This window comes from Stylophora pistillata, chromosome 6 (assembly GCF_964205215.1).
Source record: "Stylophora pistillata chromosome 6, jaStyPist1.2, whole genome shotgun sequence".
NCBI classification, from domain to species: Eukaryota; Metazoa; Cnidaria; class Anthozoa; order Scleractinia; family Pocilloporidae; genus Stylophora; species Stylophora pistillata.
This window is the reverse complement of record NC_142524.1, coordinates 23595259-23616357: the sequence shown is the minus strand read 5'-3', so window position 1 is coordinate 23616357 and position 21099 is coordinate 23595259. Positions and strand designations below refer to the sequence as shown.

At 38.0% G+C, this 21099-nt stretch overlaps 1 protein-coding gene and 3 pseudogenes across 2 annotated transcripts in view; all 4 read left to right on the top strand.

The window, feature by feature from the left end:
• The window catches only part of LOC148728883 (uncharacterized), a 25396-nt pseudogene extending 25251 nt beyond the window's left edge, over positions 1-145 (top strand). The window contains exon 8 of the transcript XR_015988674.1: positions 1-145. This exon is cut by the window's left edge and continues 552 nt beyond it. The product of XR_015988674.1 is annotated as an uncharacterized LOC148728883 (transcript).
• A 2682-nt stretch (positions 146-2827) lies between these two features.
• On the top strand, positions 2828-20829 carry LOC111343813 (uncharacterized). The gene is made up of 7 exons (XM_088725294.1): positions 2828-3028; positions 4357-4634; positions 6554-6668; positions 7198-7323; positions 7646-7679; positions 17833-17965; positions 18955-20829. Exons 1-7 carry the CDS (start codon positions 2956-2958, stop codon positions 19471-19473), a joined length of 1278 nt encoding a protein of 425 aa, XP_088581420.1. The 5' UTR covers positions 2828-2955; the 3' UTR covers positions 19474-20829.
• LOC148728882 (uncharacterized) lies at positions 8433-9886 on the top strand (annotated as a pseudogene).
• Positions 12290-13478, top strand: LOC148728881 (RAF proto-oncogene serine/threonine-protein kinase-like; annotated as a pseudogene).
• Positions 20830-21099: the final 270 nt, after the last annotated feature.

Genomic DNA, 21099 nt, shown 5'->3' with positions numbered 1-21099 from the left:
GTGACTTTTTAACTTTTTCTCGATTACTTACTAGTTTAAAAATAAGTCTATGTGATGATATTTCGGTAAGATAACAAATTGTGTGATTTGATGTAATACTGAACTGCATGCAAAAAGGAAAAAAAAAGAAAAAAAAAAAAGAAAACCGATACAAATAATAATACAAGAAGCCATGGCATTTTATACTTGTTGTAAGAGAAATATTATCTTGTAAGTCATAAAACTGTTCGACGGTCGATCCGAGAGGGACTTGGACGAAGCGTCAATTAGCTCGGCTCTGGCCTCCGCCTTGACTATCCTTGCGATCCTTACAGAAACATCGGGGAGGTCCTTAGACAACCATGTTTCCGTCACACTCACTAGATCTGCACCGTAAGTCTCCTAACACAGTCAAGTTAACATATTTTGGGTCCCAACGAAAGGATGTAACACATCGAAAACGTCGGAACAGAAGCTGGATTCACAGATGATTTCATCCTCGGAGACCCAGGGGTTGTGAGTCGATTTCAAGTTAGGGCAGAAGAGCCCCTGGGGACATTGTCTTACAAGACTAGTTCTAAACGGTCGCAGTCGTTCTGCCATCTGATTGGTGCCAGAAAATCTTTGTGTTTTTCTGCTCAATCCGAGTGAAGTTTGCTTTAGAGTCCTTTCGTGCGTTTTAACACGGACATATACAAGAAGCTCAGTTGCCCGCCGTGATTGCGTGGGCCGTACGTCGGAGATTTGCTCGAGGTAAAACGTTTCAGTTTCCGCACACACTGTAAGAGAAATCGATCAGATTGTCCGCGAAAATCGTACAGGAAATTATACTGAATACGTTCGCAGGTATCACAAGAGAACGTGTTCAAAAGTTTGCGAGGTTCGTATAAAACATAATGGTTGCAAGCGTTAATATCTCGCTTTAAACGTTAGACGAGATGTAAGCCTAAATCTTTCTAGATTTTTTGTATAATTTCCTGTAACTGAAACTTTGCCAATCCCAGGAATTTATTCGTCGCATGGGCCACACAGATATGTGGAGCAACTGGCACTCACGCAGCTTTCTGTGCGCGCCAAAATCTAGTCTAGTCTTCGCTTGAAAGAAAAGAAAAGCTAAGCGTGGAAACTTTTGTTTATTAGATGTGGGTAGCTGACCCTGTAATAAGCTGACATTTACAATAAAGCAAACCCACCCTTTCCATCCAATATTTCTTGGTCTTTGGTTTTGTTTTCCCTAATGAAAGCAGCACTGATTCCCAGTGATCAAAGGTATTTAACTAGGTCTACAACAATCGACAAAAGAGGTGAAATGACAATTACCTAGGGACTAGGAGAGAATCCGTGGCCTTTCGAGCTCAAGAATTTAAACACTCAAGGCAGCAGTTGAAAGATTAAGCTCTTTCCAAACCCCTTCGGTAACTGTCCGAAAACATCTCTCTTTCCCACGATGTTCTCGATAATACGTTTTTGTTCAGATTTTAATTACTTAATCGGAAACACAGCTAAGCTTTCTCTAAGCGCTTGCTGGAGGTCGTCCACAAACTTAACCCTCTCTTCAACCTTGGCCATATTGTGAAAGATTTAACTACAAAGCGAATATTTGATTTTGGCGCGCATAGAAAGCTACGTAAGCGAAAGTGCCAGTTGCTCAACATATCTGCGGGGCCCGTGAGACGAAATAGCTTCACTGGATTGCAAAAGTTTCAGTCAAATCAAATTATACAAAAGATCTAGAAAGATTTAAGCTTAAATCTCGTTTAACGTTTAAAGCGACATATCAATTCCTGCAACCACCGTGCTTTATACGAACCTCGGCAAACTTTTAAACGCTTTCTCTTGGGATACCTGCGAAAGTAGTTAGTATAATTTCCGGTGAGATTTTCTGGGGACAATCTGATCGATTTCTCTTACACTGTGTGCCGAGACTGAAACTTTTCACCTAGAGCAAATCTCCGTCGTACGGCCCAAACAATCATGGCGAGCAACACAGCTTTTTGTATATGTCCGTATTAAAACACACGAAAGGACTCTAAAGCACACTTCAGTCTGATTGGGCAGAAAAAAACAAAGATTTTCTGGCACCAATCAGATGCCAGAACTACTACGACCGTTTGGAACTAATCTTGTAAGACAATGTCCCTAGGGTCTCTTCTGCCCTAACTTGAAATCGACTCGCCACCCTTGGGTCTCCGAGGACGAGATGACCTCAAAGTTGAATCTAAATTGTTCTCTGATGGGGGTCCTGTGTTGTTCGTCCGTTACGTGAATTGTAAGACCTACCTCTCCTCTTCGATAGAAAGGTGGCAGCCCTGAGGCAATGTTGACCACTGCCGAAAATTATTAATTGGGTCTCCATTGTCTATATTTTTCTTTTTCGGATGGCTTATTACGATGTTAATATTCATAACGGGAGACTCCTTATAAAGGTGGGCTCATAGAGCGCTAAGATGTGATTTTTTTTCCTTTAAGCAGTCACTCAGTATCAGTAAATACAAAACTCGGCAGGAAATTATTTTTCCACGAAAAACGAAAATTTGTGGGAAATCTACTATTGGAGCTTTAAGGTTCTTTCTTGTTTCTGTAAGTTATTCTACGGCAGAAATGATGTTTGAGCTCAGTTGAGGCAAAATGAGATTCGCCAAAAATCATTAAAAAATATTACCTTGAAAATGGATTTGTAGAGTCGCACTACAGTCAGGTGAATTTGTTGGTCATTGATTGACAGGTCAAGATACCATATCAAGTAATTTGAATAATTTTGCTCGGCGCATTTAATGAATAAATTACCAGCTAGCACATTGGCAAAAGATATCATATTATGAAGTACACAATAAGGTGACATGCAAGCCTCATCAGTTTAAAGTAAGTCAAGGGGTTATAATAATCTATATGCAAAAACTGTGATCTAGCTCTTTCAACTCAGTAATTTGCCCACGTCATCTCACGGGAAGTCAGTCTTGGACTACGTTACACGCAATGAAAACTACAATTTTTATCTGTCTTCTGTTATTTTTATGCCTCATTATGTCTGTCTCTGGCACATTGCAAGGTTAGTTTCTAAACAGTGGGTACTGAGGGAAGATTTCGTAACTATACTTGATATTTAACACGTTATTTGTTTTTAAGAATTGTCAGAGTTTTTCTTCTTGATCGGAGAAACTCCCAGCCCGTAGATTATTACATTTTCAAGTGTCACTTCTTCAAACTCCAAAAGAAGTGGATTGCGGCCGGATAGATGAATGTATGAACAATTTTCCTGAAAATTTTCATCATAAATGTTATTTTATGCATCTAGATTATTAATTGTTTTTGAAGCCGCTTTTCGTGTTTGTTTCCTTTGCATCCATAAATACACCAGAAAGTTCGGCTCTGATTAAAGGTGTAGATAACTCTTTCCTACCCAAACACTCATTGATTTCCATGGTCAATGAATAGAAAAAAAGGGACGAATTATTGTGCTTATTATTTAGCCTTTGAGTAGTGATCTTGTTGAGTGTAAAACAAAACGTCTTGCAAAAAACAAGCACTCGTCAGTACGAGCCTTTCATAGCTTTGTCAGTAAGGGTGAATCAGATTTTCCCCATAACGGACTCATCTGTGTGGTAGAAAATTTAGGAAGGACTTTTCAGCTGCGAGTGAACTGATATGAGAAAGATGTTACTTTACAGGTAGCTGTACTAGGTAGTAATCTATTATTCACCATTTAGTAGCTTCCTGTTACCAATGGTGATTGCAGTTCGGGAAGTTCTTGTTTCGTTTGATCATTGTTCTAGTTCACTTGTGTATTTCTTCTCGAATTCGTTCCTTTTAAACTAAATTTTTGCGCCCTTGCTAGGAATAACTAGAGCTTCATCCATTCGACTTCTTCCAGTTAATTTGCAAAACTGAAATGAAAGGTATTCTTTAGATTATTCTTTAGACTATACCACCGGATTGGTCTGTAGTCACAAACTTTTCAATCATTTTTATCTTCAAGTTTCCGTTTAGTAACAATAAAATCCATAACACCAGATAGTGAAAGAAAAACACAAAAAGGAAAATTAAGACGTTAACAATTAAAACACAAAGAGGAAAACTAAGACGTCGTATCTCATCAAAAATTAATGATTTCTGCTTCGAGAAAAATAATGATCGTGATTATTCATGACTGATTTTGGTAAAAGTAATGATAATGGCAAGTGAGATCCGATGTACGTATTATTACCATCATAATCATGATCATCATTATTATCTTTTTAATCAGGGCACCGTTATTATAGTCGATTATCCTCGTCATTATCATTTATGTATATACCATTTCTACCATGATCATTGCTATAATGGTTTTTTATCATTATCAAGATAATTTTCCTTACTTTTTCAAATTGATTCTTTAAGAAATCCCTGTCAGAGAAAAATGCCGTACTTTGGTGTTCAAGTCTCAAAAAGCATTTAACGGCAGACACCTCATGAACCACGTGATTCGCATCGTTGAAATCATGGTGAAGGAGTTTTGCACAATGTTGTGTTATATGGAACCCGATTGTGTCAGTATTAACCTTGATGATACAGCAGGTGTAAATGGAAAGTACAAATGTGAACTCAATAATGTCACCCACGAAGGACACGAACACGAGTTTAAGTGGCACCCAAATTACTTTTACCACGCATCCCAAGTAAGTGTAATTTTATATGAAAAATTAGTGTAATTACAGAGCTGAGCAAAGATTTTCCAGCAATCTGATTGGTCGAGCGGTTCCTTATATGACGCCATATAAAATTCTCCACGCGGATTTTATAAAATGTTAAAATAAAATGTTAATAAATGTTACTAAAATGTTATGATTTTAGAAATTTATCTGTTGTTCAGCTCTGAAATTATACTAAAACAATTATATGCCTCAGGTTCGGTGAATATTGTCGAATAATCTCCTCGACTTCGTCTCGGGGATTATTCGACGATATTCACCTCACCTTAGGCGAATAATTGTTAAATATAAAAATTAAAAAAAGAAAAGCAACTCGGTTCAAAATCACAACGCGTTGGATTGCTCTTTGTAATTCTATTTCTGTTTTTTTCCTTTACAAGGGTTGCGTCTCTTTCGGCTGCTGGCGCCTTGTTAATGTTTACTCTCCACTGAAAATAAGAAAAAAATAAGGAAAAAAAGTTTGATTGTGTCTCTATGGCTATCTATCCTTATGTTGAAATATTTTACTCAGTGTGAACACCCTCCTAATCCCGCGGGTGGCTTATTAGAACATTGAGGTTCTAAACAAGAGACTTTTTATAAAGGTAGGTTCAATAAAACCTTCGATTGAGAGCCAAAACCGGATGTTTTTGTACACTGGGCAGTCGCCCAGCCCCATTGGGACTCGTGAAGAAAAATGGAAAAAAAATAAAGCAAAACAAAACGTAAAAATTATTTCTCTTTGGGCAAGAAATAGTACAAAAACTGCAGTTACAAACATCACAGCAAAACGCCTGTTGGAAAACAAGATTAGTAAACTTTCCGCTTGACATTTCGTATGTTTCGACACACATCTTCATAAGCGACAGTTAATAATACACGTGGCGACTAAGTTTCAATTCAAGATAAGTAACTAATTAACATAACAACGAACAAAAGTTGAGAAGAAAAGAAAAAAGAATTTTGCACATTCAAAGACGCAAACTAATACAGATTATAGTTAAGCGAGGGAATTAACTGGGAGCTCCCAGTTGGCTTGTTAGCTCAATTGGTAGAGCGCTGCACTAGTATCGCAGAGGTCAGTGGTTCGAATCCCGTACAGGCCTGATTTTTTTCAGGTCTGATTTTCGCTATTGCATAAATAGCGCTCTCTACTGCGAAGGATCATGCATCACACGTAGTATGATAAATATTGAAAGAAATAGACAACTTTTTTGACAGACATGTTTCGGCATGCTTATGCCATCTTCAATCCATATTTATCATACTTGCTACTAGTACGACCTTATGGAAATATCATGCACGACTTAGCAAGCAAATACCAAGGATGGATTTCCTTACAGGACCTTCGCCAACTTGACTCATTGATTGAAGATGGCATAAGCATGCCGAAACATGTCTCTCAAAAAAGTTGTCTATTTCTTACAATATAATAAACGTTTTACGACACCGGAAGTGTTTCCACACCGGAAGTCAGTTCTGTCGCAAACCAGTTTTACTCGCGACCAGAAGTGAAAGGATATACACAAATGTATTTTTGTTATATATCAAAACTTTTATTTATAAACAACAGAACTTGACCCTGATTAAGACAATTGTTCTGTTCTTAATATTTTCGCCATTTGACGGTTGACAGTTGACCCTATTGAGACCCTCTTAACTTTATTTATGAAAAATTACTGGCCTTAACTCTTTCGAACCCGCTCATTTTAATCATTCCTTGATAATGACGTTACGAGGCCACTGAAACGTCGGAACATAATTTCGTTTTTTTTTTACTTGCTTTTGTATTTCTAAAGCAATATTTATATCAAAAATTACGAAATTTAAACATGAAACTATGTCAGATGAGAAATTAACTATGCTCTGAATGTTTTGAGGTAATTATTTCTTATTTCTTGCCTCAGAGTGCTTGTGTCAAAAATCCCTGTGAGAACAACTCCACTTGTCAAAGCGGTTTTACTGACTTAGGTTATCGCTGTTTGTGTACTGCTGGATTCAAGGGTCAGACTTGTGCTGAAGGTAAAAAGTGCCTCTGTGTCTTCATTATTATTGGAGATGGCGCTAACGTGTAAATTGTTGTCTCCATACAAAAGATTCTTGGCTACAAGTCCAAAGGTTGTTTATTCAATCACAGCAGGGGGGGAAAGATTTTTTTTTGGGGGGAAGGGGGTAAGTATCTAATAACTGGCATAAAAGAAAAAAATTAAAAAGGAGAAAAAAATGAGAGATAACTTCTAAAGGTAACATTGACTTTCCAGATTGTTTTCGTCGCTTAGAGGAAGGGAAACTAAGTCTGAGAATAAATAACAACTCTGATGGATAAAGTAAGCCAATTTAGAAGCAAACACTGAGGATATATCCATACTAAAATTGTAATGCTGAATGTCATAGATATAAACGAGTGTACAATAGGAACATCAAAATACAGTGCCGAAGCTGTGTGCAACAATACAAAGGGATCGTACAACTGTTCTGAAAAAATTTAAATCGTGGCGTTCTAAAGTGACCATAAATATGAATATTAAAGAATTGTCTTTTTTACGATCAGATATCGACGAGTGTGCCGCGGGAACACAAACCTGCAGTGAGAATGCTATGTGTAGCAATACCGAAGGTTCCTACAAATGTGCATGCAAAACTGGATACCACGGAGATGGAAATATCTGCCACACGGGTATTGTGTTCTTTGCGGTCTTTCTCAGAGCAGTCCCTCATAATGTTTAGAAATCGACGAGTGCCTTGATGAAAACGTTTACCAAAAACCCAGTTTCCTTTCCTTTCTTTTTTCTCTTGGTGTCTTCAAAAACAGTTACTGTTTAAAGCTGCAAAAAGCTTTAATCTACAATAACCCTTAAACAAATAAAATAATGCTCCATAAAAATAGCAGCCAAAGAAAGGGAGCTGCATAGCTAAAAAAGGGCTAATTATGTAGGTTAATATACTACAATACAATACAATGTACAGTAAAAGACTTTAATATTTATCCTTATTATCAGATTCGACGTGCAAAGAAGTTTTTGAGAGAAATGGGTGAGTGAATAGTGCACAGGAACCGACAAAGGACAATGGCATGATAATAGAAAATAATTAATCCTTTATTCACCATAATCACAAAAAAATTATAACAAAAATTATGATAAAATGCTTGAAAATCGAAAACAAATGTGTTAAAATGTCTAATAAAAATGTAAGAAAAACTAGAGGATACACACTATGATAACGATAATTCACCCTAATCATCAAAAATATTTACAAACAAATTAAGATAAAATCCTTAAAGATAAAAAAAAAAAAAAATACATGAAAATGTCGACTAACAAATTATCCAAAAAAAAAAAAAACTTTGAACTTTGAAAATCTAGGTCTACACTAGCAAAATCCAATTTGGGTCTTCTAATTATTCTGGATCCTCTTAGGCAGACTAGGGCGAGTCTTAATAATACAAACGAAGTTTTTGCTCTGATCCAGGAAATTGTCTTTGAATAGTGTTCTCCTTTCTTGTCTGCAATGAGTTCTGCAAGGCGACTGTGATATCTCAAACATTCATGGCCCATTCCACCAGTTGAAGTAAACACAACATGCGTAAATGAACCATGTTCGATGTCTAAAACACGTCTTGAGTAGGAACGTTTCTTCTTATTCTCATGCATGCGGTAAAACGTTTAGTTGTAATGTTACTAATGCAGAGCGAACAAGCCATGCTATGCGTTTCGCTAAATAACCTACAACCACGAATCTCTCAAAGTTTCCGTCTCGAATATCTTTGTCACTCACCCAACACAAATGGCTTGCACTGTAAGTATCCCGGAGAGCTCCACACAATTTTTTCTAATTTCATTAGAAGGAATTGCATGGAGCTTTTTCAGCCTTAACCGAGGCGCGGCGGGTGTTGTCATGTATGATCCTTACGACTTGTTTTTCCCGACGCTCTTCTGACAGAAGAATGTCACATAATGAAAGCAAACCAGAAACATAGTTAACTATGCCAGAAACGATTGAAGAACACTGACTACGGCTTGCAAATGTCATCAAGTTCATTAAAACGAGGATTGAATTTCCTGCACATCAACAGCTCATTTGTATTTCGAAACTAGATCAGTTTTAGCTACATAATTATATCAGAAGTTTTGAAGGATTTTAAAGATAAAGAAAAACGAAAAGAACGAGTTATCAAAATATGAAAAAACACTCCAGAAGAAAGAAACAGACAAAGAAAAGAATGGAGAAAGAGGAAACGAGGGAAGCGAATGCACCAATGTCTTGAGCCAGAAAATGTCGAGAAACCCCGTTTCCTCGCGCTTAAATCAGGCAGTAGAGGGAAGAAAGTGAACTTGGGGGGTTGCTCAAGAGCTGCTAACTTAACAACGATTCAAATGGCTGTTGGTGTCGATGCAATTGTCATCAAACGTCATCAAACCCTTTTGATTGCGAAAAAAACACAGCGAGTAATGGATCCAAATTTGAACCCTAACAACTTAGGCGAGAGAACATCGAAAACTTTTCTAAAAATCCAGTTAACAGTGAAGGCTTTGGACAGTGTTTTCTCGGCCGCTATCGAAGCATCGAGGTTATTGTCAAGCAAATGACTCACAATGAAACGTCAGAGAATGGAGAATAAAGAACGAGCAAGGAGAGATTTACTTTACGAAACAAAGGTTGCTTCTGCTTTGGGGACCATCCAAATTTACCAATGATTTTTGGTTTTGTTACAAAAGACCTCACCATTATGCCTTGTGACTCATGGTGTTCAGCAAGAAAGTGTTAACTCTCCATCAAGCGGCCGATAACAACGTAGTTATTAAAGCAAACTGTATTTCTTTATCTCAAAAGATATGTAATGCTCTAGACCACGTGCATTCTAGAGAATACCTTCACAACGATATAAAAGGAAATAATATTGTACTAGAATAGCACTCAATCTTTGGGGAATTCAGCCTAGTTCTTCTGTTGTACCACAGAAACGGCACTGTTATGAAATACAAAGGGAAGAGCTATTTAGCCCCCTGATGTTGTAATTAAACGACTTTACAGTGTTGTCCATGATATTTTTTCATTGGGAAGAATGCTTAAGATTAAATGCAAGATTTCAGCTCCTAAAGGTTTGCAACAATTAGCGCCACACCAAGAGATTATGTCGTCCCTTAAAACCGCGAACTAATGGGAAGAGTGGACCACCTAGCATCAATGACAATGAATCAAGATTTTCCCAGGAAAAGTAGCGCACAGCAGTCAGGTTTTTTTTTAACTCGGGAAGGTTTATTCATAATTTCATACCATTAGAAGTGATTGCCTATGTTTTTGTATCAAGGCCGGTACTAGCTAAGGGAAAGGAAACTTATTTCTTAAACCTCTGAACAACAAATGTTGATGGCGCCCTCTTTGTTCGCAATTTGGATGCTGGCGTGGAGAGGAATGCCAGGACTCTTTCTTTCCTGACAAAATTTTTTCCATTTCTCTCTTCTTTGGGCCTTTTTTTCTCCTCCTTTACTCAAGGACTCCTCTTTAATTTTGATTCATGTTTTTTATCATGCGGAAAGACTGCCTTTAGCAGAGAACTTCCACGTGTGAATTTTGTCAAGTGCGCACTATATACAAAATATAGAAATAACATGAAATGCAGCGAATATTTAACTAGGGGTTCGCCCATTTACAAGATTATGAAACCTTCCTGATTCATTAACTTTGAATTGAAAATACGTTTTCTAAATAAGTCGGACGCTTATTGAGATTTTTTAATTTTTCTTTTTAGAAACGTTAAGTAAAATGTCTAGCTTCAATCTAGTCCAATAAAAGAAAAAACTATTTTTTCGGCCTCTGAAGGTGGAAAGTAACCTTAATGCGGAATTCCCTCGTCAAGTAATGAATTATCCAACAAAAGTTATATTTAAAGTTTAGTTATTTCAATGTCAGCAATTTTGTTACGGAGTACTATGTAAGTCCTTATTAAAATGAGGAACAACTTCTTCCTCATGATTCTGCCACGAGAAAAAGTTTATTACCCAGCCTAGTAATACGTGAATAAGAGCCTATTGACAACGGAATAATTGTAAATCATTTTTTTGTCAATTTATCGCCTTTAATGTGTGAACTACATCCACTTTTCAGAGGACAAAACGGTTTTGTAATGACTGCTGGAAGGGAGAAAATATCTTTCTTAATTGGTTGTAATTCCATGGCACATTCGGTTTCTCAGCAGTCGCTGCCAAAATGCTGTAATGTCGTCTCAAAGTCGGAGCAATTTTGTCCGTTTATCGATTAGGCGGGTCAACTAAATTAGGCTTAACTGTGCTGGTAAAAAACTTAATATTTCCTACCAAAAAGTATCATGGTAATATCTTTGTTTAAATTGTGATTTTATTCCACCATGTCATTGAAAGAAGGATTTTTTCTGTCTTAAAAATTGCTCACTTAAATAAATATAATGCAGGAGGAGTAGCGGTAAAGAAATAATCAAGGTGCAATGGAATCGAAAAAATCTTCTGAAAAGTACTAAACATTTGGAAAATACATTCATTACATAACAATGTGCTACCATACTACTTGAGGAAATGTTTCCTCGCAACAATTTCATTGTCATGAAGAGAATGTCTAAATATGTTCTTACACTACTTAAAGGGTAGCCCTCTCTCGAAAAAAACTGGGTTACAGTCACTCATCACTCATGAACAACACTGGGTTACACTGCACCCATGGGTGTGCCACCTAAAGTGCAGCATATGTTAGTTAACTTTAACTAAATGAAACACTAAGTTACACTGCACCCATGGGTGTGCCACCTAATGTACAGCCTATGTTAGTTACCTTCAACCAAATAAAACACTGGATTACACTGCACCCATGGGTGTGCCACCTAAAGTGCAGCCTATGCTAGTTACCTTCAACTAAATAAATGGGTGAGTGAATAGTGCACAGGAACCGACAAAGGACAATGGCATGATAATAGAAAATAATTAATCCTTTATTCACCATAATCACAAAAAAATTATAACAAAAATTATGATGAAAGGCTTGAAAATCGAAAACAAATGTGTTAAAATGTCTAATAAAAATGTAAGAAAAACTAGAGGATACACACTATGATAACGATAATTCACTCTAATCATCAAAAACTTTTACAAACAAATTAAGAAAAAATCCTTAAAGATAAAAAAAAAATACATGAAAATGTCGACTAACAAATTATAAAAAAAAAAAGAACTTTGAACTTTGAAAATCTAGGTCTACATTAGCAAAATCCAATTTGGGTCTTCTAATTATTCTGGATCCTCTTAGGAAGACTAGAGCGGGTCTTAATAATACAAACGAAGTTTTTGCCCTGATCCAGGAAATTGTCTTTGAATAGTGTTCTCCTTTCTTGTCTGCAATGAGTTCTGCAAGGCGACTGTGATATCTCAAACATTCTTGGCCCATTCCACCAGTTGAAGTAAACACAACATGCGTAAATGAACCATGTTCGATGTCTAAAACACGTCTAGAGTAGGAACGTTTCCTCTCATTCTCATGCATGCCGTAAAAACGTTTAGTTGTAATGTTACTAATGCAGAGCGAACAAGCCATGCTATGCGTTTCGCTTAATAATCTACAACCACGAATCTCTCAAAGTTCCCTGCTCGAATCTCTTTGTCACTCACCCAACACAAATGGCTTGCACTGTAAGTATCCCGGAGAGCTCCGCACAATTTCTTCTAATTTCATTAGAAGGAATTGTATGGAGCTTTCTCAGCCTTAGCCGAGGCGCGGCGGGTGTTGTCATGTATGATCCTTACGAGGTTTTTTTTTCCCGACGCTCTTCTGACAGAAGAATATCACATAATGAAAGCAAACCAGAAACATAGTTAACTATGCCATAAACGATTGAGGAACACTGACTACGGCTTGCACATGTCATCAAGTTCATTAAAACGAGGATTGAGTTTCATGCACATCAACAGCTCATTTGTATTTCGAAACTAGATCAGCTTTAGCTACATAATTATATCGGAAGTTTTGAAGGATTTTAAAGATAAAGAAAAACGAAAAGAGCGAGTTATCAAAATATGAAAAAACACTCCAGAAGAAAGAAACAGACAGAGAAAAGAATGGAGAAAGAGGAAACAAGGGAAGCGAATGCACCAATATCTTGAGCCAGAAAATGTCGAGAAACCCCGTTTCCTCGCGCTTAAATCAGGCAGTAGAGGGAGGAAAGTGAACTTGGGGGGTTGCTCAAGAGCTGCTAACTTAAAGACGATTCAAATGGCTGTTGGTGCCGATGCAATTGTCTCGAGAAACGTCATCAAACCCTTTTAATTGCGAAAAAAACACAGCGAGTAATGGATCCAAATTTGAACCCTAACAACTTAGGCCAGAGAACATTGAACACTTTTCTAAAAATCCAGTTAACAGTGAAGGCTTTGGACAGTGTTTTCTCGGCCGCTATCGAAGCATCGAGGTTATTGTCAAGCAAACGACTCACAATGAAACGTCAGAGAATGGAGAAAAAAGAAGGAGCAAGGAGAGATTTACTCTACGGAACAAAGGTTGCTTCTGCTTTGGGGACCATCCAAATGTGCTCATGACTTTTGGTTCTGTTACAAAAGACCTCACTATTATACACTCATGGTGTTCAGCAAGAAAGTGTTAACTCTCCATCAAGCGGCCGAGAACAACGTAGTTATTAAAGCAAACTGTATTTCTATATTTCAAAAGATATATAATGCTCTAGACCACGTGCATTCTAAAGAATACCTTCACAACGATATAAAAGGAAATAATATTGTACTAGAATGGCCCTTAATCTTTGGGGAATTCAGCCTAGTTCTTCTGTTGTACCGCAGAAACGGCACGTTATGAAATACAGAGGGAAAAGCTATTTAGCCCCCTGATGTTGTAATTAAACGACTCTACAGTGATGTCCATGATATTTTTCCATTGCGAGATTTCAGCTCCTAAAGGTTTGTAAACAATTAGCGCCACACCAAGAGATTATGTCGCCCCTTAAAATCGCGAACTAATGGGAGGAGTGGACCTCCTAGCGTCAATGACAAGGAATCAAGATTTTCCCAGGAAAACTAGCGCACAGCAGTCAGGTTTTTTTTTTTTTTTTTTTTTTTATCTCGCTCTGTTGAAATGAGTTCCCTCCGGAAGGTTTATTCATAATTCATACAATTCGAAGTGATTGCCTATGTTTTTGTATCAAGGCCGGTACTAGCTAAGGGAAAGAAAATTTCTTTCTTAAACCTCTGAACGACAAATGTTGATGGCGCCCTCTTTGTTCGCAATTTGGATGCTGGCGTGGAGAGGAATGTCAGGACTCTTTCTTTCCTGACAAAATTGTTTTCATTTCTCTCCCCTTTGGGCCTTTTTTCTCTTCCTTTTTTCAAGGACTCTTCTTTAATTCTGATTTATGTTTTTTATCCATGCGAAAAGACTGCCTTTAGCAGAGAACTTTCACGTGTGAATTTTGTCAAGTGCGCACTTGATACAAAATATAGAAATAACATGAAATGCCGCGAATATTCCCCTAGGGGTTCGCCCATTTACAAGATTATGAAACCTTCCTGATTCTTTAACTTTGAATTGAAAATACGTTTTCCAAATAAGTCGGACGCTTATTGAAATTTTTTAATTTTTCTTTTTAGAAACGTTAAGTAAAATGTCTAGCTTCAATCTAGTCCAATAAAAGAAAAAAACTATTTTTTCGGCCTCTGAAGGTGGAAAGTAACCTTAATGCGGAATTCCCTCGTCAAGTAATGAATTATCCAACAACAGTTACATTTAAAGTTTAGTTGTTACAATGTCAGCGATTTTGTTACGGAGTACTATGTAAGTCCTTATTAAAATGAGGAACAACTTCTTCCTCATGATTCTGCCACGAGAAAAAGTTTATTACCCAGCCTAGTAATACGTGAATAAGAGCCTATTGACAACGGAATAATTTTAATCATTTTTTTATCAATTTATCGCCTTTAATGTGTGAACTACATCCACTTTTCAGAGGACAAAAACGGTTTTGTAATGACAGCTGGAAGGGAGAAAATATCTTTCCTAATTGGTTGTAATTCCATGGCACATTCGGTTTCTCAGCAGTCGCTGCCAAAATGCTGTAATGTCGTCTCAAAGTCGGAGCAATTTTGTCCGTTTATCGATTAGGCAGGTCAACTAAATTAGGCTTAACTGTGCTAGTGAAAAACTTAATATTTCCTACCAAAAAGTATCATGGTAATATCTTTGTATAAATTGTGATTTTATTCCACCATGTCATTGAAAGGAGGATATTTTCTGTCTTAAAAATTGCTCACTTAAATAAATATAATGCAGGAGGAGTAGCGGTAAAGAAATAATCAAGGTGCAATGGAATCGAAAAAATCTTCTGAAAAGTACTAAACATTTGGAAAATACATTCATTACATAACAATGTGCTACCATACTACTTGAGGAAATGTTTCCTCGCAACAATTTCATTGTCACGAAGAGAATGTCTAAATATGTCCTTACACTACTTAAAGGGTAGCCCTCTCTCGAAAAAAACTGGGTTACAGTCACTCATCACTCATGAACAAGACTGGGTTACATTGCACCCATGGGTGTGCCACCTAAAGTGCAGCATATGTTAGTTAACTTTAACTAAATGAAACACTAAGTTACACTGCACCCATGGGTGTGCCACCTAATGTACAGCCTATGTTAGTTACCTTCAACCAAATAAAACACTGGATTACACTGCACCCATGGGTGTGCCACCTAAAGTGCAGCCTATCTTAGTTACCTTCAACTAAATAAAACACTCGGTTACACTGCACCCATGGGTGTGCCACCTAAAGTGCAGCCTATGCTAGTTACCTTCAACTTAATAAAACACTGGGTTACACTGCATCCATGGGTGTGCCACCTAAAGTGCAGGCTATGTTAGTTACCTTCAACTCAATAAAACGCTGGGTTACACTGCACCCATGGGTGTGCCACCTAAAGTGCAGCCTATGTTAGTTATTTTCAACTCAATAAAACGCTGGGTTACACTGCACCCATGGGTGTGCCACCTAAAGTGCAAGCTATGTTAGTTACCTTCAACTAAATGAAACACTCGGTTACACTGCACCCATGGGTGTGCCACCTAAAGTGCAGCCCATGTTAGCCAAAGTACAGCCTGTGTTAGTTATCTTTAACTAAATAGAACATTTAGGTTATACTGCACTCATGGATGTGATCTCTAACTATGGAAATTACTGTTACTCTACACATTTACTTTCACCTGCTGAAAAAGAGCTTACCACTGGCTCAAATAGCTCTGGAAAACAAAGACGTGGGGTAATTTGAAGATGCATTTGAGTAAAGAACCGGCTTGACTAATAAAAAAAGCCTTTTTATCTTTCCCTTAGCTGCATTCTTCGCTGTTTGATTCCTGCCGGTTGAAACTTGGGTGTCGTTTTGATTTTCCCTTCTCTTTTTAATATATTTTTCCTATTGGCTGGTTCAATTTTATTCAAAATGCTTCCCATCATCGCAGCTTCCCAAGGTCACGGTTTCTATAAACGTAAAACTAGCGTAATGATAACCATGAGCTCACATATTATACCCAAAAACGTGCTGCTTAAGAGAATTATGATTACATTCTAGCCAGGAAAACTTGACACTCATTAGCAATACTCATAACTTCAGTTACAGGACCGCCATCCGTTTATGCATTTAAGTAAACTTCGCACGTGTTAAGCTGGAAAAATCCTAACTTTATACAAACCAAATTTATTAGCACTTTTGATAAAAATTCACTCCCCTTTTTACTGCAACCTCTTCGACAATTTAATTGACGATGGCCTTCGCTTCTGGGTTGCCAAATCCGCACATGTTACGAAGCACCATCGCAAAACTTTCCCTGTTTCTTTCGCACACGTAATGCACGTCCTTGATAACGCGACTGCTTCGCTGCTCCAGCAACAGCACCTTTTCTGGAGTATCCAAATCTTCCTTTTCGATGGTCTTCTTTAGATTTGGGGAAGCATTCTTGTTTTCAGCTCTCTGCGAGTTTGGAATTCCACTATTTGGGGGTGTCATGGCCACAGATGACGACGTCTTGTTCATTGGCGTCGTTGCTATTTCTAAGCGCAGTGAAGCACGTGGTTGTTCTTTGTTTGCTTGGCTTTCGTTTTCCTCGTCAACAGACATGTTACGGAGATCTACTGTGTCCAGCAAATATCTCAGCTGCAAAATGAACTCAGAGCTTTCCTTAGAAGAACTGTGAAGCAGAGTAGTTATCAACCCAAACGAAGAACAGAAAATTTCTGTTGCATTTGAAGACTTCTTGTTAGAGCAGTGGCGGCAATCTTGCAGCCGAATGTAGGCACTAGGCGCTCGCTTAAAATATTGTGTCGGCGTTGATCCACAAACTTTGGTACTAAGAATCTATTTAGTACTAAGAATTCCTCGGTGCCATGTCTACTGCTACTGAATCACGCGTTTGTAATACGAATGCGCATTGTTAGCTCAATTGGTAGAGCGCTGCACTAGTATCGCAGAGGTCAGTGGTTCGAATCCCGTACAGGCCTGATTTTTTTTCAGTTCTGATTTTCGCTATTGCATAAACAGCGCTATCTATTGCGAGGATCGTGCATCACACGTAAAGAAAAGATTGGTGGCCAAAAACAATGACATTCGAATATTAATTGAAATTTTCACATTATCCAGGTTCTAACTCAAGGATGTTGATAGCTTGAGCTAGGCGACCCATGACATATTTAATGAGATTAAATAAGATTAAATACGGGATTCAGTCACACCCGAAAGAGACGAGCCCTGCAGGCGTAATACTTGCAGTGTAAAGAACTTGTGTCTTCTCATACTCAGTTTGCCAATTTGTTCATTTGTTTGTTCATTTGTTTGTTCATTTGTCAGATATCGATATCAGGCTTCCCAGAAGACCTTGCAAAGCTTTGCTATGTAATATGCATACTTTTCTATATGAAAACATTTCAAATACTAACCATAACTCGGGCAGGACTGAGTTAATTGGAAGGACGAAAAATTGAGAAAGAACGACGCTCGTTCCATGCGCCATAATCTGCAGCCAAATATTTTCCCGTCTAGCCCTACTAATCAGTCTATAGGACCACACTTATTACTTCTCGTAATCAAACTAAAGAGATAAATATATATGAAACAAATAATCAACTCGTAGAAAAAAATAAAAAAATAAAAAATTACTGAACTTCAGTCCACAGGAGAATAGAGCCTATCAACTTCTGGTGGATCATAGGAAGGTCAACGTTTACTGTCACATGACTGATGACCTTGAAGGCTGCGGGGGCGGTGGATGGACAATGGTAATGAAAATGGACGGCAACAAGGTATCTTGTCTCTCTTCAATATTGCCTGTGAGTCAAATTTTATACTTACGAGGGAAAATTTGACATCTTGTGACTTCTTGCTGAAAGGAGATGTCATCACTATGCGCTACATGTGGGTAAACTGTCTCCTAATGTAGTCATCATACTCACAAAGTGCATTATTCAAAATTTCCATAACTTTAACCCCCCTCCATAACTGAACCTTCTACATTACGTCACTCTAAAGGGATCATCAGCGTCAGACGAGAGATTAAAGAGGAGGAAGATGCTTGTAAAATCGTAAAAGAAACTCATTCGAGCTCTAAGTGGAAAGACCTAGAAAATGATCGAAATATCTTTGAAGTAATTTAAAACGTCAAAGTGATAAAATTTATTTAGCTAAGGGTTGGTTCACAATATTCCCAGCATCCATTCTTTTAAAACTATTATGTATACCGTACTTCTTCTCTCTTCTGTCCTTAGATAATAACTTTTGGCGGGAATCCGTTTCCGCTTTTTTTTTAATTAATGCATCGAGACTTTCTTTAATTTCCCTTCTAATACCATCTTGGGCGACAGCAAATTTATAACTAAAATAATTGCCATGTAGAAGCAACTACTACATGAATGACACTACTTTTTTTAATCTTCCATGCAAAGGGTGACGTGAAAAAGGTGGATCCCCCAAACATTGGCTGTGTGAACTAAGCGTAGACTTGCAAAGTCCTAAAGAACAAAGTCATAGCCGATCTCCGACGATTTTTATTCCAACCTGGCTATATCTTTAGCCTTTGAATTCAGCAACCTAGCTGAAATAACGATCCAAAATAAGCAGCCGAAAAAAAGATGTTAGAGACTCAATGCCGAGGGCTTTAAATTCTCGTAAACTAAACAAATCACGTTCCTCAGTCTCGCTAGAGAGTATATCGAACCATTCTACCTGTTTTAGTTGTTATCTGCATATGAATCCAATTATCATTAAACTCATTTCAACTTTTCCATCTACATAGTCAACCTTCCACTTTGATTCGCAACTCTGGAGTAACATGAGTGACTTCAATCCTCAAGGAGGAGAGACTGGGCTTGACTTTCAAGAGACCAAGCTACCGACCTATTGGAACACATCCTTTTCCGAGATCTGTCTAGGGATGAAGATTGGTAATCTGTCCAGGTTCATTCTCGTCAAAAAGCAAGCCAGCTCTTTGTACTCACTGATCGCTGACGGACAATATCATGACACGTCACTGGGTCGTCACACGTGGAAGTTGCTGATTGGCTCCGAGGCATCCTTGCAATCAAATTGTGACAAGGAAGGGTTCAATCCCACTTCGAGGAAGGAAGAAAATGCCAAAGCTAGAATCGGTATCATTGCTAACGACGATAACAATTGCAGATCTTGTGATTCCAGAATTGGCTTTGGCACAGGTGGGTACGAAGACGACTCCAACACGTGTGGGAACGAAGCAAAGCTCCATTCAGATAATGGAGACAAACACATCAAGGCCATGGGGTACATCTTGGTTCGGTGACAAGGAAATCGTTCTAATCTTCGATAAATGAACAAGAAGCCAGCCCTAAAGGACTTGTATATAAGTAGATGTAGCAAAAGAGGTCTGAAAAAGAGATTAAACACCGAGTCTGACCTTATCTAGTCTCGTCCTGGTAGGATTTCCACCCCCCTTCTCCCCTAAAAAGTGCAATTTTAGGAAGCTAAAAGCGCTTCGTTGTTAGTCCTGCGAGGAGGGGGGATAAGAGGATAAAAGAGGGGGTGGGAGAACAAAAGCCCTTCTGGTAATTGAATAGATAGTGGCCTATACCTACTGTAATACACTCAGATATATCAGACCAATGGAATACGTATAAGTGGTGAACAGTCCACTATTTCGTGTGGAAAGGGGAAAAACTAATAGAATGTCTTGCTGCGTTTGGTCCTTCAATAATTTTTCCTTTTATACTCTTTCCTTTCTTTAGAAATTTGTGAAAGTTGCCGAAGAAGCTTCTCCTTCTTTGCCTGGTTTACCCATCACACATCCTTGTAAGATAATCTTTCTCAAAGGCAGTCAGTTTAAAATGAGTAAACGACTTTAACTTTTGTCTCCTTATATTCAAGTACTTAATGTTTCTCCCTCTTTGACTCGTTTGTTCTGTTCTCTGTCCAAGGAACCTTTTAAGAGATTCCTTGGACGGAGAACAGAACAAAACTTTTCAGCAACACGTAGTGAACAGCTATTGATCTCAGCAGTACTTTAAGCACAGTAGTCCAGTTTCAGCTTGAAAACCTTTCCTATTTCACAATTCAACAATACTTAGTTGTATTAATGCAAGCATTCTTAGATATAATTATTATACAAAAGATGACGCCCTGATAAGTAGGAACGATCCTTATATATAATTGTAAAACCTTTTCGTAGAAGGTCGCTATAACACTTAGTTAATATCTTTTTTCTTTTTGTCTAAGTATTCATCTGTTTCAAGGCTGAAAGTTTCTAAAGTAGCTTTGGTGCTGCGTCGGTGGGGGTAACAAGGTGATTTGGTTATGTCAACTAAGTTGAAATTGTAAATTGGCCACCGAAACGAAAAATAAGCTGACGTCTCGAGCGTTACCCTTTGTCAGAGCGAATGGAGGAATTATGGGCTATATGTTGGTTTATATGCAGAAAGCGGAGCTACGCCATTGGTGGGAACATGGCAATGAGAAAAACACGAGCAAATTAGTGGAATGAAAAGCGGTCGTTGATACCTGTGGGATTAAGAGTGCCGATTTCAAAGATTAACTTTTGTTCAAGAGTTTTACGGCTTTCCGTGTGCCTAAATGTAAGGAAGAACCGCAGATTGCCATATGTTGTTTAGAATGACTAGACAAATTAAAGTGTGTAGTGACTGATTTTGATGCGTCCTTGTCATTCCTTTCTACGTCTCGAAGGTGTTCTCGGAATTGGTCACCTAGTCGTCTTCCTGTTTCGCCGTTGTATAATTTTTTTTTGCAATAACTGCAAGTTATGCAATAGATTACGTTGGCGGTGAAGCACATGAAGTGATCGGTGATCTTAATGGTTCGCTTGGGTCCCGATATTTTCTCGGCGTTGTAAATGAAGGGACAGGTTTTGTATCGTGCGCGAGCGCATTTAAAAGTGCCAGGTTGGTCATTAGTTTGG

What these genes read in the sequence shown, in the direction of transcription:
- LOC111343813 (XM_088725294.1), top strand. Translation starts at nt 2,956, where the DNA reads ATGAAAACTACAATTTTTATCTGTCTTCTGTTATTTTTATGCCTCATT. An exon ending in TGTCTCTGGCACATTGCAAG is followed by an intron (nt 3,029 to 4,356) that starts GTTAGTTTCTAA and finishes TGATTCTTTAAG; the next exon opens with AAATCCCTGTCAGAGAAAAA. An exon ending in GGGTCAGACTTGTGCTGAAG is followed by an intron (nt 6,669 to 7,197) that starts GTAAAAAGTGCC and finishes TTTTACGATCAG; the next exon opens with ATATCGACGAGTGTGCCGCG.